Source organism: Salvelinus fontinalis, chromosome 5 (assembly GCF_029448725.1).
Source record: "Salvelinus fontinalis isolate EN_2023a chromosome 5, ASM2944872v1, whole genome shotgun sequence".
Lineage (NCBI taxonomy): Eukaryota > Metazoa > Chordata > Actinopteri > Salmoniformes > Salmonidae > Salvelinus > Salvelinus fontinalis.
Window position 1 is genome coordinate 61,535,941 of NC_074669.1, and position 23,857 is coordinate 61,559,797.

A 23,857-nucleotide genomic window follows, 5' to 3' on the forward strand; every position below is an offset into this window, starting at 1 on the left:
AGATTTCCTAAATTAAAATCTCTTTGAGCTGATTTCCTGGTTTCCTGATTTCCTTCTTTTAAAGTCTTTTATGTGTATTTGTGTTCTTTTTTTGGGGATCATAAAAATCAAAGCTCGCCTATAGGGGAGCCCTGTTGTTATACATGGTATAAATGCAGTTTAAACGTTTACAACAAGATACACTAGTGATTTGGGATTAAAGGATTGGTTTCATAATGCTTAGTTAACTATATCCATCTATCTGATGTTACCACTTACAGTGCCTCCAGAAAGTATTCACACCCCTTTACTTTTTCCACATTTTGTTTTGTTACAGCCTAAATTTAAAATGGATTATATTGAGATTTTTTTCCACTGGCCTACACACAATACCCCACAATGTCAAAGTAGAATTGTGTTTTTTTACATTTGAACAAATTAGTTAAAAATGAAAAGCTGAAATGTTTTGAGTCAATAAGTATTCAACACCTTTGTTATGGCAAGCCTAAATAAGTTCAGGAGTAAAAATGTGCTTTACAAGTCATGTAATAAGTTGCATGGACTCACTCTGTGTGCAATAATAACGTTTAATAACTCTACTCTATTTTTATATTCACAGTTGTCTTGACATGAAATAAACATTGTTTTGTATCATGAACTACAATATTCAAAGAATGACTATGCTATTTAAATAGAAGGTTGTTGAATATAATGAATAATACAACAACAAAAAATCCATGAAAGAAAACTGCCACAGAACATAACATTTGTAACCTAGTTTTTATCTCCACAATCACTGAAGGGAAGCGATATCATGTTTATCTAACCTTCAAGTTATAATACACAGCCACTACAATTCAGGACATTCCCAACAGGCACATATTGTTTTGCCATAATTATGACTTTGTAACTGTGGTAACTAGTGACGACCAGAGAGGAGGGTTCTGACTAGGTGGAATACAGCTATGTATGTATTCCACCTAGTCAGAAGTTACTTTTTCGTAGCAGGTTAGGAGAACTTATGCAGCAGGTTAGGAGCATTAACGTAGAAGGTTAGCAGACTGAGGTTAAGGTTAGGGAAAGGGTTAGGGTTAGTTACATTGCTCTCCTAACCTGTAACGAAAAGTAACATCCGGTCGTAGCTGTACTCCATCTAGTCACAACCAGAGAGGAGGACTGACAGCAGCCAATACTGTGGCTCTGCAGATGCTTGGGAATCCAATGCATGTCGCCTGATCAGTCATTAATTAGGCTAAATGACTTGACGAAAATGTTTGTTACCGGAATTTTGCAACCCTAATTTAACTGTAAAGAAACGCTCCACTTCGCTAGAGGGTGCTTTTTGGCCCTGGTCAAAAGTAGTGCACTATAAAGGGAATAAGGTACTATTTGGCATGCAGCCCTATGACATATGTTTGTTTGCCATTATATCATTGAATAAGAACTAAGAGAATGTAGCATTTATGTAATTAATATATAAGAACTCAAGACTACAATATTAGTAGGTATGCATGGTGGGGCGGGGGATATCATGAGTTATAATGATAATATGTGTGAACCACTAAGATGTTTGTTTGCGTTTGTTGAAAATGATATTGTACATTGGTTACACTGTCTGTCCTTCCTGTTCTCTTCAACCAGTGTCATGAGCCCCGTTTATACCTGGCTCTAACATGAGTCCTTTGTCCTAATCTTGTCCACATTCTAGCTGTGTGCACATTTTCAGACAGGTGTAGATGATTCACGCATTGTGATGTGATTGTGATCAGATCTTCTTGCCCACCTCTGGAGGTAGTTAGGCACGCATTGAATATGGACAAGATCAGGACACAGGTAACACCAGGAATAAATAGGGCCAAGATCTGCCTGTGTGATCATCATAATAATAATATCAGTAATAGTATTATGGGAAATATCCATCAGAGATATAATAAAAGCATCATATTGAAGAAATATATTTTTTAAACATCGTTGTCGAAGCACCCTCAAGTGCGTCCCGAAATGGCACTATATCCCCTATGTCAAGGTAGGCAGCCCTGTTCCTGGAGTGCCTCAGGTACTGCAGGATGTTGTTCCAACTAGGCACCCCACCTGACCAACTGAGCTAACTGATCAATTCAGTGATTGCCTAAATTCAACACACCTGGTCTTCCAGGTCGGTTAAATCAAAACATGCCTGTTGCTCTCCAGGGCCAGGCCTGCACTACTTTAAACCAGGGCCTATAGGAGAGCAGCAGCTCTGGCGCTCATACACCAGAAGACAAGAAAATTGCTTCTTTTTTTTTTTTAAACGAATGCAATCAGATAAGAAAGGAGAGAGAGGAGGGAGGGAGGTGAAGAGAGAAAGGGATGAGAGGAGGGAGGGAGGAGAGAGATGGAGGGAGGGAGGGAGGAGAGAGGTGAAGAAAGAAAGTCATGAGAGGAGGGAGGGAGGAGAGAGGTGAAGAGAGAAAGGGATGAGAGGAGGGAGGGAGGAGAGAGGTGAAGAGAGAAAGGGATGAGAGGAGGAGAGAGGTGAAGAGAGAAAGGGATGAGAGGAGGAGAGAGAAAGGGATGAGAGGAGGGAGGGAGGAGAGAGGTGAAGAGAGAAAGGGATGAGAGGAGGAGAGGAGGGAGGAGAGAGGTGAAGAGAGAAAGGGATGAGAGGAGGAGAGGAGGGAGGAGAGAGGTGAAGAGAGAAAGGGGTGAGAGGAGGGAGGGAGGAGAGAGGTGAAGAGAGAAAGGGAGGAGAGGAGGAGAGAAGGGAGGGAGGAGAGAGGTGAAGAGAGAAAGGGATGAGAGGAGAGGAGGGAGGAGAGAGGTGAAGAGAGAAAGGGATGAGAGGAGGAGAGGAGGGAGGAGAGAGGTGAAGAGAGAAAGGGATGAGAGGAGGAGAGGAGGGAGGAGAGAGGTGAAGAGAGAAAGGGATGAGAGGAGGGAGGGAGGAGAGAGGTGAAGAGAGAAAGGGATGAGAGGGAGGGAGGAGGGAGGTGAAGAGAGAAAGGGATGAGAGGAGGAGAGAAGGGAGGGAGGAGAGAGGTGAAGAGAGAAAGGGATGAGAGGAGGAGAGAAGGGAGGGAGGAGAGAGGTGAAGAGAGAAAGGGATGAGAGGAGAGGAGGGAGGAGAGAGGTGAAGAGAGGAAGGGATGAGAAGAGGAGGGGAGAAGAGGAGTGTTACTATGACATCAGCATGTCTTCCTGGGGGACCAGTCAAATTTAGGGTAATCTAACTGTGGTCTGATAATGTTCATTTGTAGGCTGGTTCTGGCCCAACCCGTCGGTTTCTGGAACCAATCAGAACAGTCAGAATGAGTTTGTGTTCTAGAAACCACCAGGGAGGGTGGCAAATTCATACTCATCGTGGAGAAGAAATGTCAGTTGGTCGGAGCGATGTGAATAGGTAGCCAGCCAAGGGTAGGTAGGCTATCCATCCTTCTTCAATGAACTGATCAGACATGACGTCTGGTGAAATCCGTACTGAAGAAATCTTAAGTTATACTTGTATAGGAGAAGAAAAATACTTTATTATCCACACAAGATGGAAATGTTTCTTCTGCTGTACCCAACACACACACTAGGTTGGAGAGGCTAGATCTGTCATAGAGGAGGGAGGATGCATTTTTCTGAATACTTATGGCAGGTACCCTACACATAGCCTATGTGTAGTCTTAGTTAGGCCACATATTAATGTTATCATGTAATTACATAATTGTCCAATTTAAATGCAATATTCTGCTCAGAATTCACTTTCAGGATATCTGGGTAGGCCTAATATACTGTCTATGGAGATTTGTTTTGACCAGCTCATGAACTCGATGGGCTTTTTAGGACGTTGTTTTGATGCTCGACGCTCACTCGGCCGTTCGCTCACATTCCGGATCTAAACTGGGGTGTAATTCCTTAAGAACCAAACGGAAATAAACGGGCAGAAACGGGGAGGGACTAACCTGAGAAACGCTCGTTTTCGTTGCAAAACATTGTGCTACGCTATGCACTTGTGAAGTTAACCCTGGCAGGTACTTGTTGTTTTACTCTCTCTTTCCTCACCTCCTTCTCTCTTCACCTCTCTTATCTACTCACCCCCCTATCTCTTTTATTCTCTGCATTCTTTTTTAAAACCAAAGCGTCCAGTTTTAGTGATACAACAACACCACGTTTAGTAGCCAAACGTCGCCCAAATAATGTTTTTATACGCGGAAGTATAAGTGAAAGTAAAAATAGTTAAAGCTACACGAGCTCACTGCAATAGGACGCGAGAAAGATTTTGGGGACAAGGTAAGGCTTTTTTAACAATCGATAACGGATTGTGAAACCAACACATGATGTGCTGTGCCCAGCCTTTGTCCTACTACCTATTTTTTTTTTACTATTAAATGCTAATTATTTGGCAAGTTTGTGACTATATACCCATGGAACATATACATTAAAGACAACTGCTCTTTCCATGAGTTGGTCCTGCTGCCCCCTGGGTGCACGTTTTGGCTCTGCCCTAGCACTACACAGCTGATTCAAACAACCAACTCATGATCAAACATAGATTATTTTAATCATCGTTTTTGCCGGAATTCTCCATTTCTAATATGTGTAAACACAAGTGCGGGATTTACTTCTGGGTTAACAGAGATTAATACATGCCCAATGACCATAGTTTAACTGTTATACATCATTTGTCGAACCCAATCATAAGCCCAAATATAAGCTTGTTTTAACCCATTGTCATAGATAAATTGACATTCAGTTGGTGTATGTTTTTTCAAAATAGAAGATTTTTTTGAGTAAATAAACCTACTCATTATTTGACTGTTCTACTATTGGCGGACTATTTACTATCTTCTAGATATCCTTCATGTTGGGACATACCAGTGATGGGGCAGAATCACACCCTGTGACATGGCTTGTACAAGGCAATCTGCTTTAGAGTACATTCAAAATGGGAGGAGACTCCTTGTTGAAAGGCTCCAGAATCTGTCCCTCGTTGTGGAAAACCTGTTCCAGCGCAAGGTTCTTCAGGAGGAGGAAGTCAGTAAAATTCAGGCAGAAGTTGACCGTTTTGACCAAACCAGAAAAATACTGGACTGGGTCACGGCCAAAGGAGAAGCTGCATGCTACGAGTTACTGATGATTCTACACATCACAAGGAAGAGGACCTTAGACAACGCTGACTTACAGCAATGGATAAGCTGCTTCCCCTTCAAGGAAGACCCAGAGATGACAGACTACCTTGTTGGCAAGTCATATATTATATTATACAATTAGTATCCAGTACATAGTATACAATTGGCTGGGAATATATATATTTTTTTTTAGGTGCGTTTGATTTAGCTTACTGTGTGCATCGGGTGGACAGGGTTTCTGTTGGCACAGTGCATTTACTCTCTCTTTTCCTTTGTATCATTATTTTAGGTTCAAAACCCTGTCACAGATATCAGTCACAGCTGAAATGTAAAGCTCGGAAGATCACAGAGGGTGCATGGAAACAAAGCTCTCGTCTCCTACCAGAGAGGAATAGAAATGAGGTGACTTTCTCTTACACTCCTCTTGTGTTAGATACAGACGTGCCTTCATCTCTCTCTAAAATCGAAACGAAGAGCAAAAGATGCAAGAAAGCTCGCCCTAAAAAGCTAAAGAGCTTCATCCCCATGGCCAAACAGGAAACGTCCCCGGCTGACCTGCTTAAAACACCCATGAAAAGGATCCTCTTATTTGGAATTCCTGGAATTGGAAAGACAGCAGTCGCCCATCAAATGTTGAACCTCTGGGCACAGAAAGATCACAGAGAACTAGATTACATGTTTTATTTTGATGTGAGAGACATTTCACCCAGCACAAATACCATGAGACTGGAGGACCTTCTCTTTAACATGTACAGTGAGCCAGAAGAAAGTAGAGAAGAAGTGTTACAGGATATTAAGAAGAACTCTGAAAATGTTGTCATCATTTTTGATGGAATCACAGACCTCTCCTCTCATTCGGTAATAAAGAAACTTGTGGACAAGGACCTCCTCCCTGGTGCAAAGATTGTGATCACATGCAGACCAGAGGTACCATCAGGAGACTTCCTGACAGACTGGCCCTCGTTCAGAGTGGAGGTGAAAGGGTTCAGTAATGAGTCCATCTGGGCTTACTTAACAACGATGCTGAGTGCTGAGCCTAACCCTACGCCAAACCATGACTCCTTGAGCAGTGTGTTAAACAACCTAGAGTTGTTCAGTCTGTGCCATGTCCCGATGTATGCATTGATGGTGGTTGCCTGCATTTATTATTCTACCCCAGAGGCTTCTAAGCAGCCATGGACTACAACTAAGATGTACCTCAACATCCTCCGTTACTGCATCCTAAAACACAGTGGCAAACAGATGAATGATCTCGACAAGTGTCTCGTAGAAAACAGAGAAAAAATATTGTCTTTAGCAAAAATTGCTTTTGATGCAACACTGCAAAAAACGATGAACTTGACAGAACTGACCTGCGAACTAAGCAGTGTCCAGTTTTCTTTCTTGGGAGCGCTTATGATTATGGTCGAGCCCACAGTCTCAGACACTTACTCTGCATTTCTCCATTACACAATGCAGGAGTTCTTTGGTGCCCTTTGGCTCTTACAGAATCCAGACAAAATCAGAGAGGTTCTAGAGAAGTGCCAGACTGAGGAATGGAAACACACAAAACACATGGTTCATTTCGTATGTGGGCTTCTGAATGAGAGGAATATTCGATTGGTAAATGGTCTAGTTCCAGCTCAACAGATCAAGAAGACGTCAGATTGGTTCTTCAAGGAAGTGGTGAACACATTTCTTCCACTTCAAACAAACCAAGATCATGCAGAAGGTGGTGCTCCTGAGTTTGAGATAGATCTTCTGTTTTTATGTCAGTGCTTGTATGAATCTCAGTCTACTGAGGCCTGTTTGCTTCTTCTGGACAAACTGGACTACAATCTAGACCTGGATGAAGAACATCTTGATCCTCACCAGTGCTGTGCAGTCTCCTATATGATCAGTCAGTCTGCAGAGAGAAAGGTCGGCTTGGACCTGAACAGCTGCACTGTGTCAGACCAAGGACTAAGGCTGATACTGGCCTCTCTGAAGAATGTCCGATATCTCAGGTAATATTTGTGTTATGTATTTGTGTAATTTAGTTATCTAATGCACCAATTTCTTTCCAATTAACTAGTCAAGAAATAAAAAAGAAAACTAAACTTTTTACATTTATATGTTGTATTCTCCTCCACTCAGATACTGAGTTATGAACACCTCTGTTTCATGCTACTTTGAAACTTTTGACAGATTTAATAATATTATACTCTATTTCAAAACCCTTTTCTGATCATAGATCTGAACCCTCAATGCTGTGTCAACTCTGGACGACTTTGCTGCGCAGTGAGGCAGACATTGACTTCACCAGCTTACTTGGTCTCTGTGGAAATGAGTTGCGCCTTCCATTCCTGGGTGAAAGACGAGTGTTTGAGAGAGCAGAAGAAGTGATGAAGCAGAGCCTAGAGAGGGTTAACCTCTGTCTACACTGGGATCGGACAACTCTTCTCAGTGAAGCTCTCAGCAAGACCATTTTAAAGTGTTTGACACATATCAACAAACTCAGGTAAGTGTTTACACTGCCAGTATATATTTATTCATTGTCTTTGTGACTATTAATTCATTTAAGTCAGTCAAAAACATATGATGTCAATGTAAATAAGAACAATATCAAGAGGTTAATATCTAGACAAAGAAGTCACTGCAACAATGCAACAAGATAGACACATGGCAACAGTATTTAGTCTGTAAAAGTGGCAGTCACTTTCTACCTGTATTTACAGTATCTAAACAAAGACTTTCTTCTGCTTTATGGTTCACAGTTTTACCCCACTACAACATCAGAGAGGATCCCCTGAAAAATTAGAGAAAGAAGAAAAAGCAGTCCTACTAGATTTGTGTCTACAAGCAGGATTAAATCACAGAGAAACGTTCCAGGGTGCTGTGAACACCCTGCTGTCACTGTTTTCTGTGTATCAAACTGAGAGATATGACATCCTGCTGGATCTGTACTCACATGTGAAGTACAATAGGAAACAAGCAGGCAGGAGTATCCTTCCATCATTGAGACCACTTTACCAGCCAGCTCCTGCAGTCTGGTTCATAGACCTCTCAGAGAGAAAGGTCTCCCTCCTCCTAGAAGTGCTGAAACTCCAACCAGAGAAGAAATCTGTAGAGCTGAAAGGCTGGTCAGATGAAGAGAGTGAAGTGAGGAGTTTCCTTCAGTGTCTGCCCTACATCTCACAGCTGAGGTGAGTTGAATCAGTACAGTTCAGGGATTGTAGTTGTCTGTCCCTTTATTTCCCTTTAGAGAGGTTTGTTTGTAGTTTTCTGCGTTAGCCTAATATGCTAAGTATACACATACTGTTTTGAAAAGATGCAATCTTACTTTGTAGTCTACGGAACAATTCAAGTGGATGATGAGTGCAGAGAGATAGTTGTACTTTATCTACTAGAATGTAACCATTAAAAATTCATATCCTCCATCCAACATTTTCTTCATCTCTTTAATGTTAAACTGTTTGTGCAGGTTTGCTCCACCACAGGATCAGAGAAGATCCCCTGAAGACTTGAGAAAGAGAGAGAAGACCTTCCTACTGAATCTGTGTCTTCAAGCAGCCCTCCATGAGAGAGAAACCATACAAACAACTGTAGAGAAAGTGTTGTCACTGTCTGAAGTTTATCACGATCGGAAATGGAATCTCCTGCTGGATCTGTACTCACATGTGAAGGACTATGAGACTCAAACAGGCAGGAGTGTCCTTCCAGTATTACAGCCAGTTTACCAGTCAGCTCCTGCAGTCTGGTTCATAGATCTCTCAGAGAGAAAGGCCTCCCTCCTCCTAGAAGTGCTGAAACTCCAACCAGAGAAGAAACCAGTAGAGCTGTGGGACTGGTCAGATGAAGAGAGTGAAGTGAGGAGTTTCCTTCAGTGTCTGCCCTACATCTCACAGCTGAGGTGAGTTGGATCAGTACAGTTGAGGGATTGTTGTCTGTCCCTGTATTTCCCTTTGTCACGATCGTCTTTACGTGGAAGAGAGGACCAAGGCGCAGCGTGATACGAATACATCTTCTTTAATATAACGAAGACGAAACAAACACTTATACAAAACTAATACAAAAAACAACAAACGACCGTGAAGCTACAAACGAAAGTGCATACACAAGCTACTAACGTTAGACATAGACAATTACCCACGAAATACCCAATGAATATGGCTGCCTAAATATAGCTCAATCAGAGACAAATGAACAACAGCTGCCTCTAATTGAGAACCAATCTAGGCAGCCATAGACATACAAAACCCCCAAAAAACACACATACATTCCCCATGTCACACCCTGACCTAACTAAAATAATAAAGAAAACAAAGATAACTAAGGCCAGGGCGTGACACCCTTTTAAAAAGGAAGTTTGTTCGTAACAACCTAATATGCTAAACATACAAACACTGTTTTGAAAAGATACAATCTTACTTTGTGGTCATGATTATAAGGAATGATTGAAGTGGATGATGAGTTTAGAAAGATAGTCATATTATGGCAGGTAAAATAACATGACCATCAGAAATGCATATTATATCTCACACATATTCATCAATTTTGTTAAACTGTTCATGCAGTTTTGCTACACCACAGGATCAGAGAAGATCCCCTGAAGACTTGAGAAAGAGAGAGAAGACATTCCTACTGAATCTGTGTCTTCAAGCAGCCCTCCATGAGAGAGAAACCTTACAAACAACTGTAGAGAAAGTGTTTTCAATGTCTGAAGTTTATGACGATCGGAAATGGGATCTCCTGCTGGATCTGTACTCGCATGTGAAGGACTATGAGACTCAAACAGGCAGGAGTGTCCTTCCAGTATTACAGCCAGTTTACCAGTCAGCTCCTGCAGTCTGGTCTATAGACCTCTCAAAGAGAAAGGTCTCCCTTCTCCTAGAAGTGCTGAAACTCCAACCAGAGAAGAAACCAGTAGAGCTGTGGGACTGGTCAGATGAAGAGAGTGAAGTGAGGAGTTTCCTTCAGTGTCTGCCCTACATCTCACAGCTGAGGTGAGTCTGAACATGTGTGGTGTTTAGTGATTATGTGATGCTATTGAATATTGTCTTTTAGAAACGTGGTAAATATAAAAGTTCAAATGTTGGTGAATCTGGTAACATTTATACTCAGATTTCCTGAATGAACATGTTGCATTAAGAAATGTCACACATAGATATTGTGAATTTCTCTAAAATTATATATTTTTTCATAAAAGAAAAGCACATTATGTAAATGTATAACTACTTCATATATATTTTAGTGATGACTGGTTTCATGTGTCCATCCATGTCTGAATCAGCTGTTACTGTCCTTGTTGCAGTTTCTGGCCATCGTGGTCTGATAACTCAAAGCAGATCAAGTTCCTGGTGGGTCTCCTGTCTCAAGCAGCAGAGTGGGAGGAGCAGACAGGAGAGAAGACACTGAGGCTGCTATCATCAGTGTGTACTTACAGAACTTTCCCTCTCTGTGACGGGGATGATTATGATAAGTGGTTTCAATGTGATTTCCTGCTGGATCTGTATTCACATGTGAAGGACTATGAGACTCAAACAGGCAGGAGTGTCCTTCCAGTATTACAGCCAGTTTACCAGTCAGCTCCTGCAGTCTGGTCTATAGACCTCTCAAAGAGAAAGGTCTCCCTCCTCCTAGAAGTGCTGAAACTCCAACCAGAGAAGAAACCAGTAGAGCTGAGAGGCTGGTCAGATGAAGACAGTGAAGTGAGGAGTTTCCTTCAGTGTCTGCCCTACATCTCACAGCTGAGGTGAGTCTGAACATGTGTGGTGGTTAGTGATTATGTGATGCTACTGATTATTGTCTTTTAGAAACCTGGTAAATATAAAAGTTCAAATGTTGGTGAATCTTGTAATATTTATGCTCAGATTTCCTGAATGAACATGTTGCATTAAGAAATGTCACACATAGATATTTTGAATTTCTCTAAAATTATATATTTTTTCATTAAAACAAAAGCACATTATGCAAATGTATAACTACTTCATATATATTTTAGTGATGACTGGTTTCATGTGTCCATCCATGTCTGAATCAGCTGTTACTGTCCTTGTTGCAGTTTCTGGCCATCGTGGTCTGATAACTCAAAGCAGATCAAGTTCCTGGTGGGTCTCCTGTCTCAAGCAGCAGAGTGGGAGGAGCAGACAGGAGAGAAGACACTGAGGCTGCTATCATCAATGTGTACTTACAGAACTTTCCCTTTCTGTGACTGGGATGATGACGATAAGTGGTTTCAATGTGATTTCCTGCTGGATCTGTATTCACATGTGAAGGACTATGAGACTCAAACAGGCAGGAGTGTCCTTCCAGTATTACAGCCAGTTTACCAGTCAGCTCCTGCAGTCTGGTCTATAGACCTCTCAAAGAGAAAGGTCTCCCTCCTCCTAGAAGTGCTGAAACTCCAACCAGAGAAGAAACCAGTAGAGCTGAAAGGCTGGTCAGATGAAGAGAGTGAAGTGAGGAGTTTCCTTCAGTGTCTGCCCTACATCTCACAGCTGAGGTGAGTCTGAACATGTGTGGTGGTTAGTGATTATGTGATGCTACTGATTATTGTCTTTTAGAAACCTGGTAAATATAAAAGTTCAAATGTTGGTGAATCTTGTAATATTTATGCTCAGATTTCCTGAATGAACATGTTGCATTAAGAAATGTCACACAGATATTTTGAATTTCTCTAAAATTATATATTTTTTCATTAAAACAAAAGCACATTATGTAAATGTATAACTACTTCATATATATTTTAGTAATGACTGGTTTCATGTGTCCATCCATGTCTGAATCAGCTGTTACTGTCCTTGTTGCAGTTTCTGTCCATCGTGGTCTGATAACTCAAAGCAGATCAAGTCCCTAGTGGGTCTCCTGTCTCAAGCAGCAGAGTGGGAGGAGCAGTCAGGAGAGAAGACACTGAGGCTGCTATCATCAGTGTGTACTTACAGAACTTTCCCTCTCTGTGACGGGGATGATTATGATAAGTGGTTTCAATGTGATTTCCTGCTGGATCTGTATTCACATGTGAAGGACTATGAGACTCAAACAGGCAGGAGTGTCCTTCCAGTATTACAGCCAGTTTACCAGTCAGCTCCTGCAGTCTGGTCTGTAGACCTCTCAGAGAGAAAGGTCTCCCTCCTCCTAGAAGTGCTGAAACTCCAACCAGAGAAGAAACCAGTAGAGCTGTGGGATTGGTCAGATGAAGAGAGTGAAGTAAGGAGTTTCCTTCAGTGTCTGCCCTACATCTCACAGCTGAGGTGAGTTGGATCAGTACAGTTGAGGGATTGTTGTCTGTCCCTGTATTTCCCTTTGTCACGATCGTCTTTACGTGGAAGAGAGGACCAAGGCGCAGCGTGATACGAATACATCTTCTTTAATATAACGAAGACGAAACAAACACTTATACAAAACTAATACAAAAAACAACAAACGACCGTGAAGCTACAAACGAAAGTGCATACACAAGCTACTAACGTTAGACATAGACAATTACCCACGAAATACCCAATGAATATGGCTGCCTAAATATAGCTCAATCAGAGACAAATGAACAACAGCTGCCTCTAATTGAGAACCAATCTAGGCAGCCATAGACATACAAAACCCCCAAAAAACACACATACATTCCCCATGTCACACCCTGACCTAACTAAAATAATAAAGAAAACAAAGATAACTAAGGCCAGGGCGTGACACCCTTTTAAAAAGGAAGTTTGTTCGTAACAACCTAATATGCTAAACATACAAACACTGTTTTGAAAAGATACAATCTTACTTTGTGGTCATGATTATAAGGAATGATTGAAGTGGATGATGAGTTTAGAAAGATAGTCATATTATGGCAGGTAAAATAACATGACCATCAGAAATGCATATTATATCTCACACATATTCATCAATTTTGTTAAACTGTTCATGCAGTTTTGCTACACCACAGCATCAGAGAAGATCCCCTGAAGACTTGAGAAAGAGAGAGAAGACATTCCTACTGAATCTGTGTCTTCAAGCAGCCCTCCATGAGAGAGAAACCTTACAAACAACTGTAGAGAAAGTGTTTTCAATGTCTGAAGTTTATGACGATCGGAAATGGGATCTCCTGCTGGATCTGTACTCGCATGTGAAGGACTATGAGACTCAAACAGGCAGGAGTGTCCTTCCAGTATTACAGCCAGTTTACCAGTCAGCTCCTGCAGTCTGGTCTATAGACCTCTCAAAGAGAAAGGTCTCCCTTCTCCTAGAAGTGCTGAAACTCCAACCAGAGAAGAAACCAGTAGAGCTGTGGGACTGGTCAGATGAAGAGAGTGAAGTGAGGAGTTTCCTTCAGTGTCTGCCCTACATCTCACAGCTGAGGTGAGTCTGAACATGTGTGGTGTTTAGTGATTATGTGATGCTATTGAATATTGTCTTTTAGAAACGTGGTAAATATAAAAGTTCAAATGTTGGTGAATCTGGTAACATTTATACTCAGATTTCCTGAATGAACATGTTGCATTAAGAAATGTCACACATAGATATTGTGAATTTCTCTAAAATTATATATTTTTTCATAAAAGAAAAGCACATTATGTAAATGTATAACTACTTCATATATATTTTAGTGATGACTGGTTTCATGTGTCCATCCATGTCTGAATCAGCTGTTACTGTCCTTGTTGCAGTTTCTGGCCATCGTGGTCTGATAACTCAAAGCAGATCAAGTCCCTAGTGGGTCTCCTGTCTCAAGCAGCAGAGTGGGAGGAGCAGACAGGAGAGAAGACACTGAGGCTGCTATCATCAGTGTGTACTTACAGAACTTTCCCTCTCTGTGACGGGGATGATTATGATAAGTGGTTTCAATGTGATTTCCTGCTGGATCTGTATTCACATGTGAAGGACTATGAGACTCAAACAGGCAGGAGTGTCCTTCCAGTATTACAGCCAGTTTACCAGTCAGCTCCTGCAGTCTGGTCTATAGACCTCTCAAAGAGAAAGGTCTCCCTCCTCCTAGAAGTGCTGAAACTCCAACCAGAGAAGAAACCAGTAGAGCTGAGAGGCTGGTCAGATGAAGACAGTGAAGTGAGGAGTTTCCTTCAGTGTCTGCCCTACATCTCACAGCTGAGGTGAGTCTGAACATGTGTGGTGGTTAGTGATTATGTGATGCTACTGATTATTGTCTTTTAGAAACCTGGTAAATATAAAAGTTCAAATGTTGGTGAATCTTGTAATATTTATGCTCAGATTTCCTGAATGAACATGTTGCATTAAGAAATGTCACACAGATATTTTGAATTTCTCTAAAATTATATATTTTTTCATTAAAACAAAAGCACATTATGTAAATGTATAACTACTTCATATATATTTTAGTAATGACTGGTTTCATGTGTCCATCCATGTCTGAATCAGCTGTTACTGTCCTTGTTGCAGTTTCTGTCCATCGTGGTCTGATAACTCAAAGCAGATCAAGTCCCTAGTGGGTCTCCTGTCTCAAGCAGCAGAGTGGGAGGAGCAGTCAGGAGAGAAGACACTGAGGCTGCTATCATCAGTGTGTACTTACAGAACTTTCCCTCTCTGTGACGGGGATGATTATGATAAGTGGTTTCAATGTGATTTCCTGCTGGATCTGTATTCACATGTGAAGGACTATGAGACTCAAACAGGCAGGAGTGTCCTTCCAGTATTACAGCCAGTTTACCAGTCAGCTCCTGCAGTCTGGTCTGTAGACCTCTCAGAGAGAAAGGTCTCCCTCCTCCTAGAAGTGCTGAAACTCCAACCAGAGAAGAAACCAGTAGAGCTGTGGGATTGGTCAGATGAAGAGAGTGAAGTAAGGAGTTTCCTTCAGTGTCTGCCCTACATCTCACAGCTGAGGTGAGTTGGATCAGTACAGTTGAGGGATTGTTGTCTGTCCCTGTATTTCCCTTTGTCACGATCGTCTTTACGTGGAAGAGAGGACCAAGGCGCAGCGTGATACGAATACATCTTCTTTAATATAACGAAGACGAAACAAACACTTATACAAAACTAATACAAAAAACAACAAACGACCGTGAAGCTACAAACGAAAGTGCATACACAAGCTACTAACGTTAGACATAGACAATTACCCACGAAATACCCAATGAATATGGCTGCCTAAATATAGCTCAATCAGAGACAAATGAACAACAGCTGCCTCTAATTGAGAACCAATCTAGGCAGCCATAGACATACAAAACCCCCAAAAAACACACATACATTCCCCATGTCACACCCTGACCTAACTAAAATAATAAAGAAAACAAAGATAACTAAGGCCAGGGTGTGACACCCTTTTAAAAAGGAAGTTTGTTCGTAACAACCTAATATGCTAAACATACAAACACTGTTTTGAAAAGATACAATCTTACTTTGTGGTCATGATTATAAGGAATGATTGAAGTGGATGATGAGTTTAGAAAGATAGTCATATTATGGCAGGTAAAATAACATGACCATCAGAAATGCATATTATATCTCACACATATTCATCAATTTTGTTAAACTGTTCATGCAGTTTTGCTACACCACAGGATCAGAGAAGATCCCCTGAAGACTTGAGAAAGAGAGAGAAGACATTCCTACTGAATCTGTGTCTTCAAGCAGCCCTCCATGAGAGAGAAACCTTACAAACAACTGTAGAGAAAGTGTTTTCAATGTCTGAAGTTTATGACGATCGGAAATGGGATCTCCTGCTGGATCTGTACTCGCATGTGAAGGACTATGAGACTCAAACAGGCAGGAGTGTCCTTCCAGTATTACAGCCAGTTTACCAGTCAGCTCCTGCAGTCTGGTCTATAGACCTCTCAAAGAGAAAGGTCTCCCTTCTCCTAGAAGTGCTGAAACTCCAACCAGAGAAGAAACCAGTAGAGCTGTGGGACTGGTCAGATGAAGAGAGTGAAGTGAGGAGTTTCCTTCAGTGTCTGCCCTACATCTCACAGCTGAGGTGAGTCTGAACATGTGTGGTGTTTAGTGATTATGTGATGCTATTGAATATTGTCTTTTAGAAACGTGGTAAATATAAAAGTTCAAATGTTGGTGAATCTGGTAACATTTATACTCAGATTTCCTGAATGAACATGTTGCATTAAGAAATGTCACACATAGATATTGTGAATTTCTCTAAAATTATATATTTTTTCATAAAAGAAAAGCACATTATGTAAATGTATAACTACTTCATATATATTTTAGTGATGACTGGTTTCATGTGTCCATCCATGTCTGAATCAGCTGTTACTGTCCTTGTTGCAGTTTCTGGCCATCGTGGTCTGATAACTCAAAGCAGATCAAGTTCCTGGTGGGTCTCCTGTCTCAAGCAGCAGAGTGGGAGGAGCAGACAGGAGAGAAGACACTGAGGCTGCTATCATCAGTGTGTACTTACAGAACTTTCCCTCTCTGTGACGGGGATGATTATGATAAGTGGTTTCAATGTGATTTCCTGCTGGATCTGTATTCACATGTGAAGGACTATGAGACTCAAACAGGCAGGAGTGTCCTTCCAGTATTACAGCCAGTTTACCAGTCAGCTCCTGCAGTCTGGTCTATAGACCTCTCAAAGAGAAAGGTCTCCCTCCTCCTAGAAGTGCTGAAACTCCAACCAGAGAAGAAACCAGTAGAGCTGAGAGGCTGGTCAGATGAAGACAGTGAAGTGAGGAGTTTCCTTCAGTGTCTGTCCTACATCTCACAGCTGAGGTGAGTCTGAACATGTGTGGTGGTTAGTGATTATGTGATGCTACTGATTATTGTCTTTTAGAAACCTGGTAAATATAAAAGTTCAAATGTTGGTGAATCTTGTAATATTTATGCTCAGATTTCCTGAATGAACATGTTGCATTAAGAAATGTCACACATAGATATTTTGAATTTCTCTAAAATTATATATTTTTTCATTAAAACAAAAGCACATTATGCAAATGTATAACTACTTCATATATATTTTAGTGATGACTGGTTTCATGTGTCCATCCATGTCTGAATCAGCTGTTACTGTCCTTGTTGCAGTTTCTGGCCATCGTGGTCTGATAACTCAAAGCAGATCAAGTTCCTGGTGGGTCTCCTGTCTCAAGCAGCAGAGTGGGAGGAGCAGACAGGAGAGAAGACACTGAGGCTGCTATCATCAATGTGTACTTACAGAACTTTCCCTTTCTGTGACTGGGATGATGACGATAAGTGGTTTCAATGTGATTTCCTGCTGGATCTGTATTCACATGTGAAGGACTATGAGACTCAAACAGGCAGGAGTGTCCTTCCAGTATTACAGCCAGTTTACCAGTCAGCTCCTGCAGTCTGGTCTATAGACCTCTCAAAGAGAAAGGTCTCCCTCCTCCTAGAAGTGCTGAAACTCCAACCAGAGAAGAAACCAGTAGAGCTGAAAGGCTGGTCAGATGAAGAGAGTGAAGTGAGGAGTTTCCTTCAGTGTCTGCCCTACATCTCACAGCTGAGGTGAGTCTGAACATGTGTGGTGGTTAGTGATTATGTGATGCTACTGATTATTGTCTTTTAGAAACCTGGTAAATATAAAAGTTCAAATGTTGGTGAATCTTGTAATATTTATGCTCAGATTTCCTGAATGAACATGTTGCATTAAGAAATGTCACACAGATATTTTGAATTTCTCTAAAATTATATATTTTTTCATTAAAACAAAAGCACATTATGTAAATGTATAACTACTTCATATATATTTTAGTAATGACTGGTTTCATGTGTCCATCCATGTCTGAATCAGCTGTTACTGTCCTTGTTGCAGTTTCTGTCCATCGTGGTCTGATAACTCAAAGCAGATCAAGTCCCTAGTGGGTCTCCTGTCTCAAGCAGCAGAGTGGGAGGAGCAGACAGGAGAGAAGACACTGAGGCTGCTATCATCAGTGTGTACTTACAGAACTTTCCCTCTCTGTGACGGGGATGATTATGATAAGTGGTTTCAATGTGATTTCCTGCTGGATCTGTATTCACATGTGAAGGACTATGAGACTCAAACAGGCAGGAGTGTCCTTCCAGTATTACAGCCAGTTTACCAGTCAGCTCCTGCAGTCTGGTCTGTAGACCTCTCAGAGAGAAAGGTCTCCCTCCTCCTAGAAGTGCTGAAACTCCAACCAGAGAAGAAACCAGTAGAGCTGTGGGATTGGTCAGATGAAGAGAGTGAAGTAAGGAGTTTCCTTCAGTGTCTGCCCTACATCTCACAGCTGAGGTGAGTCTGAACATGTGTAGTGGTTAGTGATTATGTGATGCTAATAGTGATGTGTCTTTATGAAATCTTGTAACATGAAACCTCAATGTTTACTCAGATTACCTGATCTATAAAACTCATATTACGTTATGTTGTGGCATATTATGTAACATTCTCTGTAACATCACATGGTATTACTTTTCCACAAGGCTGTTCAATATTCTAACTGTTGTTTGATTTCATGTGTCCCTCATGTTTTGCTGTTTCAGCTGTGATTCTGACAGGTTCTTCCAGCGCGTGTGTGAATCCATCCCTGTGAGGTCCAGAGAGGATGCCCAGCAGTTGGCCTCTCTCCTCCAGGCCTTGGGCTCCACCCTGTCACTGGGAGATCAGTTACCCAGGAAAACATGCAGGTCTGTGGTGAGAGTCCTAGGCCTCTGTGCCTCCAGAGTGGACCTCACTCTCACCCCCAGCAAGATCTCTCTGAAAGGGGCCTCGCTTCTCTTCACATATGTGTCACAGCTACACAAGCTCAGGTATGTTTTGTAAGCTATATTTTACAGGTCTATTGATTAGTTTGATTTCTTTTTGTGCATTTTATCTGAGAAGGTTTCTCTGTTTAAAAGTGGCTTGAGTTAGTTTTTTTCATTCCAGGCTGAATGTAGGCATGGCAGTGAGACTGGCCAGACTGGCTAGGAGGACAGGGAGAGGTGGTGCTCCACTGACTGTCCCAGAACTCTCCCTGGTCCTAAAGAGCAGCCAGCCACCAGAGAGAGTGTTATCCAGGGCTCTGAGTAGTGTGGCGTCCCTGCTGAGATTCTGGACGGTGCAGTGTTTGGACCTGACTGACTTCTGCATCCAGGGTCACTCTCTCATCACACTGCTGTGTCACCAAGGCCCTCTCACTCTCAGGTCAGTTTGAAGCTGTTGTTTTTTTACTAGTAGAAATAGGTAGAACATATACTTGTGTTTTTATTTATATCAGTGTTCATTTCTGACTGCCTGTATGTTCCAACCTCCTAGACTGCACTCAGACACTCTGCAGCAGCTGGCTGTAGTTGTGTATGAAGCTCAGGACAAGGACTTGACTCAGTGGTTCCTGGTGAAGGTTGGTGGAGACCTGACCTCCTGCAGGCTGGACTGCGAAGTCCTTCTCTCTCTGCTGCAGCATTCAACCCACAACATCACAGTGGACCTCAGGAAGAACAGGCTTCTAGAGAAGAACATCTCAGACCTTCTCCCCTTTCTGGGAAGGGTTATATTCAAGAGGTGACTGAACTTAATTTTATATATAAAGACTTTTTAGAAAGAAGAAAACAAATATTTTTGTTTTGAGTTATACCCTGTATTATCATTAGGGTTATATTCAAGAGGTATTTGATCTTTATTTAATATTGATAGACTTGAACTCTTAATGTTCTACCCAGCTAGTTGTTGCTATGTGAGTTATCCTTTTTAAAACCTTAACATAACCATGACAATCCATTCTACATCTTTCTGCAGGCTCAGTTCCAGCTTTGTGAAGTCCATCATCAGACAGAGCTATGACAGTAGAGACAGTGACTGTGTGTCCAGTTTGTTGAGGTCTTCAGACCATTGGATCAACCTGAACAGCAGAGAGCTGGACAGAGTGGACTGTACTGCTCTGTGTTTCACCCTGCAGCACAGCCACCAAGTCAAAGTCAACCTGCTGTGGACCTCCATACCACCGGGGGAGATAGAGAGCATCCTGCCTCTTCTGGACAGAGTCTCCCAACTCAGGTTTCGTTGGCATTCTTTGACCATTCTAGAATGGATAGAACTGTGACGCTTTACACTGTCAGACTGATTTTAACCACTAACCCTAACCTTAGTGTAATGCACTTACCTTTCTCTCAAGGGTGGAATTGAAGGGGAACGTGTGAGAGTTGACGTGAATCACAGAGTTGTAGTGTGTTTTATCAGTGTTTTATTGTGTGCTGGTGTGTAAATAAGACGGTCTCTGTCTCTCTCTCACCTGCTGTAGTGTTGACAGGAAGCTGTTGCTGAGTTTCCTCCACTCCTGCACTGCCTCTCAGATCCTGCAGGGGGCACTATCACCAACAACAACAACAACAGCAGCGGAGCTGCTCAGGGCTCTGCAGCACAGGTTGGACTTCTCCTGCTCCTCCTCTGTGGACCTGTCAGCTCACGACCAGGGAGAGGCGCTGTGTCTGACCACTGACCACTGTAGGGCCATAAACTCTGTTCTGAAGCAGAGCCAGCACAGCACACGGCTGGTTCAGAACCCGACCCAGAACCAGTCCCGAAACCAGCCCCACGTGCAGCTCATCCTTAAAGACTGTGAGGTAGAGCACGGAGCACTGAGAGAGCTGCTTCCCATCCTGCATATTGTCAAGCTGAGGTTAGAAACACAAGGACAAACTAGTTTATAAAAGTAGGAGTTAGAGCTGTCCCATAATGTTATCTCTGGTTATTGTTCCCTCAGTCTCAGCAAAGCTCTGCTACTTCAGCTGCTGGACCATGTGTGTGAGGGGATTGAAGAGGGGGTTCTGAGGCACGCAGAGTTCCTGTGCAGAGCCCTGGATGCGGAGCTGGACCTCAGTGATACCAGGCTGAACCAAAAGGCCTGTGGATCTCTGGCCCTGGTTCTGGAACACTCAGAGTGGCTGTCAGAACTGGACCTCAGCCACTGCCAACTCACAGACCGCCACCTACAGCCCCTGCTCACCCACCTGCACAAAGTTGAAGTCCTGGAGTGAGTGGGTTTCACTGTGTGTGTGTGTGTGTGTGTGTGTGTGTGTGTGTGTGTGTGTGTGTGTGTGTGTGTGTGTGTGTGTGTGTGTGTGTGTGTGTGTGTGTGTCCATGTGACTACATGACAAATGTCTGATCCTTCATTCTCTTTCTGTCTCTGTATTGTAGCCTGAGTCACAATGATATCACTGATGCTCTGACCGACAGAATACTCCAACTGGTCTCCACCAACACTTCAATACGCACCGTACGGTGAGTGTGTGTGACGTCAGTTTGTGTGTGCACGTGAGATCATATGGTCTCTTTTTCTGGGTGCAACTATTTAATGATGGTGATCTGTAGTGAAATGTTCTAAAACTAATAATGATGATGATGATGATGATAATAGTGTTCTTCTCTGCAGGCTCTTCAACAACAGAATCAATGACAGAAGTCCGTTCCTGACAGACAAGAGGTTTGAGATCTGGTGAAGCAGCATCAGGTCCAAGTCCAGACAGGAAGAGAAGATGGATGATGCAGAGGCAGAGGAAGAGAAGATGGATGTTGAAGAGGCAGAGGAAGAGAAGATGGATGTTGAAGATGGGTGTAGTAGCTACGAAGCCTCGGCAGGGTGAGACTAGAGGGACTCTTCTGACCAGCATCTCATCAACCCTAACCTTGACCCTAAGCGTAACCTCATTTTAACCAATTCTTAAATTAAATATTGGTTTGCATGTCAGCCACATCCCCTTAGGTTTTAGCTGACCTCATCATGATGTTCAGAAGAATGACCAGTGATGTCATCAGGGATTTTGGGACTAAGGTATTGAAAAAATAGTTGAGACTCCAGAACTCTGGAATGTTCTGAGTGTAATGGATAGGAATGTGTAGTTTTATTTACCTCTTACATGGTTCTTAAAAACAGGAACATGGGTAGTATAACGGTTTTTGAGCTTTACTTAACTAGATGATTTTTGTGATCTGACAATTTGTGAAATTCCTTCAGAAGGAATAGATTGTATATGTGTTTTTATAGTCTAGTATTTATCAGGTTGATGTGAATGTGTTCTACAATTGCAGTGGGAGACTAATACATGAGTGTTTTGTTGCAGGTCAACTGCAGAGTATTGTGTTACTCAGGCTAGCCTTGTTGAGAACCAAGCTTCCCTATTCAGGAAGCAAGAGGTGTGTTCAGTTTGCTTGAACGTTTGCTATGTTGTGCAACGGTTTGTACTGAATGACACGTTTCCCCAAAATGTTCTTGAACAGACTTCGAGGTACGTTTGGTGGGTGTGGCGAGGTGTGGCTTGAAGCAATGAGTGACATATTTTTATTTTTAAAGGGCAGTGGCCATGATGACAGCGTTCTCCAACCCACAACCTAACCCCTCCCCATTTTTCAACTGGTTGTTCAGTACAGCACCGTTGACGTTCAATTGAACCATTTCAGAACGTAAAAACATACTGAACGCAGCCCTGGTGAAGTCCATGGCAGAAGGTAGCTACAAGTGGGTGGAAACTATTGATGCCTCGCAACACGTCACACCAATCAATTGCCTTGCTTTGGAGGAGCACTAAAGGTGCCCACTAGTGCCGTAGGAGGAACAGTGTGAGGATGCCCAGGAAATCGCTAATGTATAACATAGCCTGTATGTACACACACCATAACAAAATGTATTTAGTAGAGCAGTTGTAATGCCTTCATCGACTTGAGAAGAACATTACACGCGGCTTCCCTTTTAGGGGCATGTGGGGGAGGTTTCTTGAAATATAACATCCAATCAAAATGTAGCCACTGGAACCCAGCAGACCATTCTAACTGTTTTGGCTAATACAAAATTCTCCAGACCTCCAAAGGAGGCATGACAACAATGTGATTTTGGAGGTATGGCTACATGAGACTAGTACAAGCCTTTCTCAAATCAAAACAGACAAACTATAAGAAATAATATATGAATATTTTGTGTTTTTAATAAATGTACCTTGAGGCCCATGATTGGTTTTTGACTGTGTTCTCTTCAGGTTGAAATCATTACTAATAAATCCTAAATAATCTGTATCGAGTTAATGCTGGTATTAAAGCGATCCCATCCCACGTGTATTTATTTTCATGAGAATTTAAGTTGAGAGCTAAGCACTATGGACCAGCAGATGGGGTTGCTTCAGAGAGACTTGACTGGGGATAGAACCTACAACCATGATTCAGAGAGCCTTGACTGGGGTTAGAACCTACAACCATGATTCAGAGAGCCTTGACTGGGGTTAGAACCTACAACCATGATTCAGAGAGCCTTGACTGGGGTTAGAACTTACAACCATGCTTCAGAGAGCCTTGACTGGGGTTAGAACCTACAACCATGCTTCAGAGAGCCTTGACTGGGGTTAGAACATACAACCATGCTTCAGAGAGCCTTGACTGGGGTTAGAACCTACAACCATGCTTCAGAGAGCCTTGACTGGGGTTAGAACCTACAACCATGCTTCAGAGAGCCTTGACTGGGGTTAGAACCTACAACCATGCTTCAGAGAGCCTTGACTGGGGTTAGAACCTACAACCATGCTTCAGAGAGCCTTGACTGGGGTTAGAACATACAACCATGCTTCAGAGAGCCTTGACTGGGGTTAGAACCTACAACCATGCTTCAGAGAGCCTTGACTGGGGTTAGAACCTACAACCATGCTTCAGAGAGCCTTGACTGGGGTTAGAACCTACAACCATAATTCAGAGAGCCTTGACTGGGGTTAGAACTTACAACCATGCTTCAGAGAGCCTTGACTGGGGTTAGAACCTACACAATGCTCTAGAGCCTTGACCAACTCCTGTCTTAATTGAGCCCACAGACAGAATCTTGAGGCTATGACTCACTCTCCAGCTAGGTGGCGCTGTTGGTCGAAGTCTTTAGCTTATTCTTTTAGTCCCGCCCCATTTTATCTTCACAAATTTATGCTGGGA

The 23,857-nt window shown here is 42.3% G+C and overlaps 1 protein-coding gene across 1 annotated transcript; it reads left to right on the forward strand.

Annotated features, from left to right (window-relative positions):
* Window positions 1-3,629: 3,629 nt before the first annotated feature.
* Window positions 3,630-22,959, forward strand: LOC129856163 (uncharacterized). Its single transcript, XM_055924265.1, has 25 exons — window positions 3,630-4,233; window positions 4,796-5,185; window positions 5,362-7,057; window positions 7,285-7,551; window positions 7,808-8,236; window positions 8,515-8,943; window positions 9,608-10,036; window positions 10,345-10,785; window positions 11,095-11,535; window positions 11,843-12,283; window positions 12,948-13,376; window positions 13,685-14,125; window positions 14,433-14,873; window positions 15,538-15,966; window positions 16,275-16,715; window positions 17,025-17,465; window positions 17,773-18,213; window positions 18,462-18,728; window positions 18,847-19,104; window positions 19,216-19,461; window positions 19,696-19,953; window positions 20,198-20,575; window positions 20,660-20,929; window positions 21,095-21,178; window positions 21,330-22,959. The coding sequence occupies exons 2-25, from the start codon at window positions 4,849-4,851 to the stop codon at window positions 21,394-21,396; spliced, it is 9,801 nt and encodes a 3,266-aa protein (XP_055780240.1). The 5' UTR covers window positions 3,630-4,233; window positions 4,796-4,848; the 3' UTR covers window positions 21,397-22,959.
* Window positions 22,960-23,857: the final 898 nt, after the last annotated feature.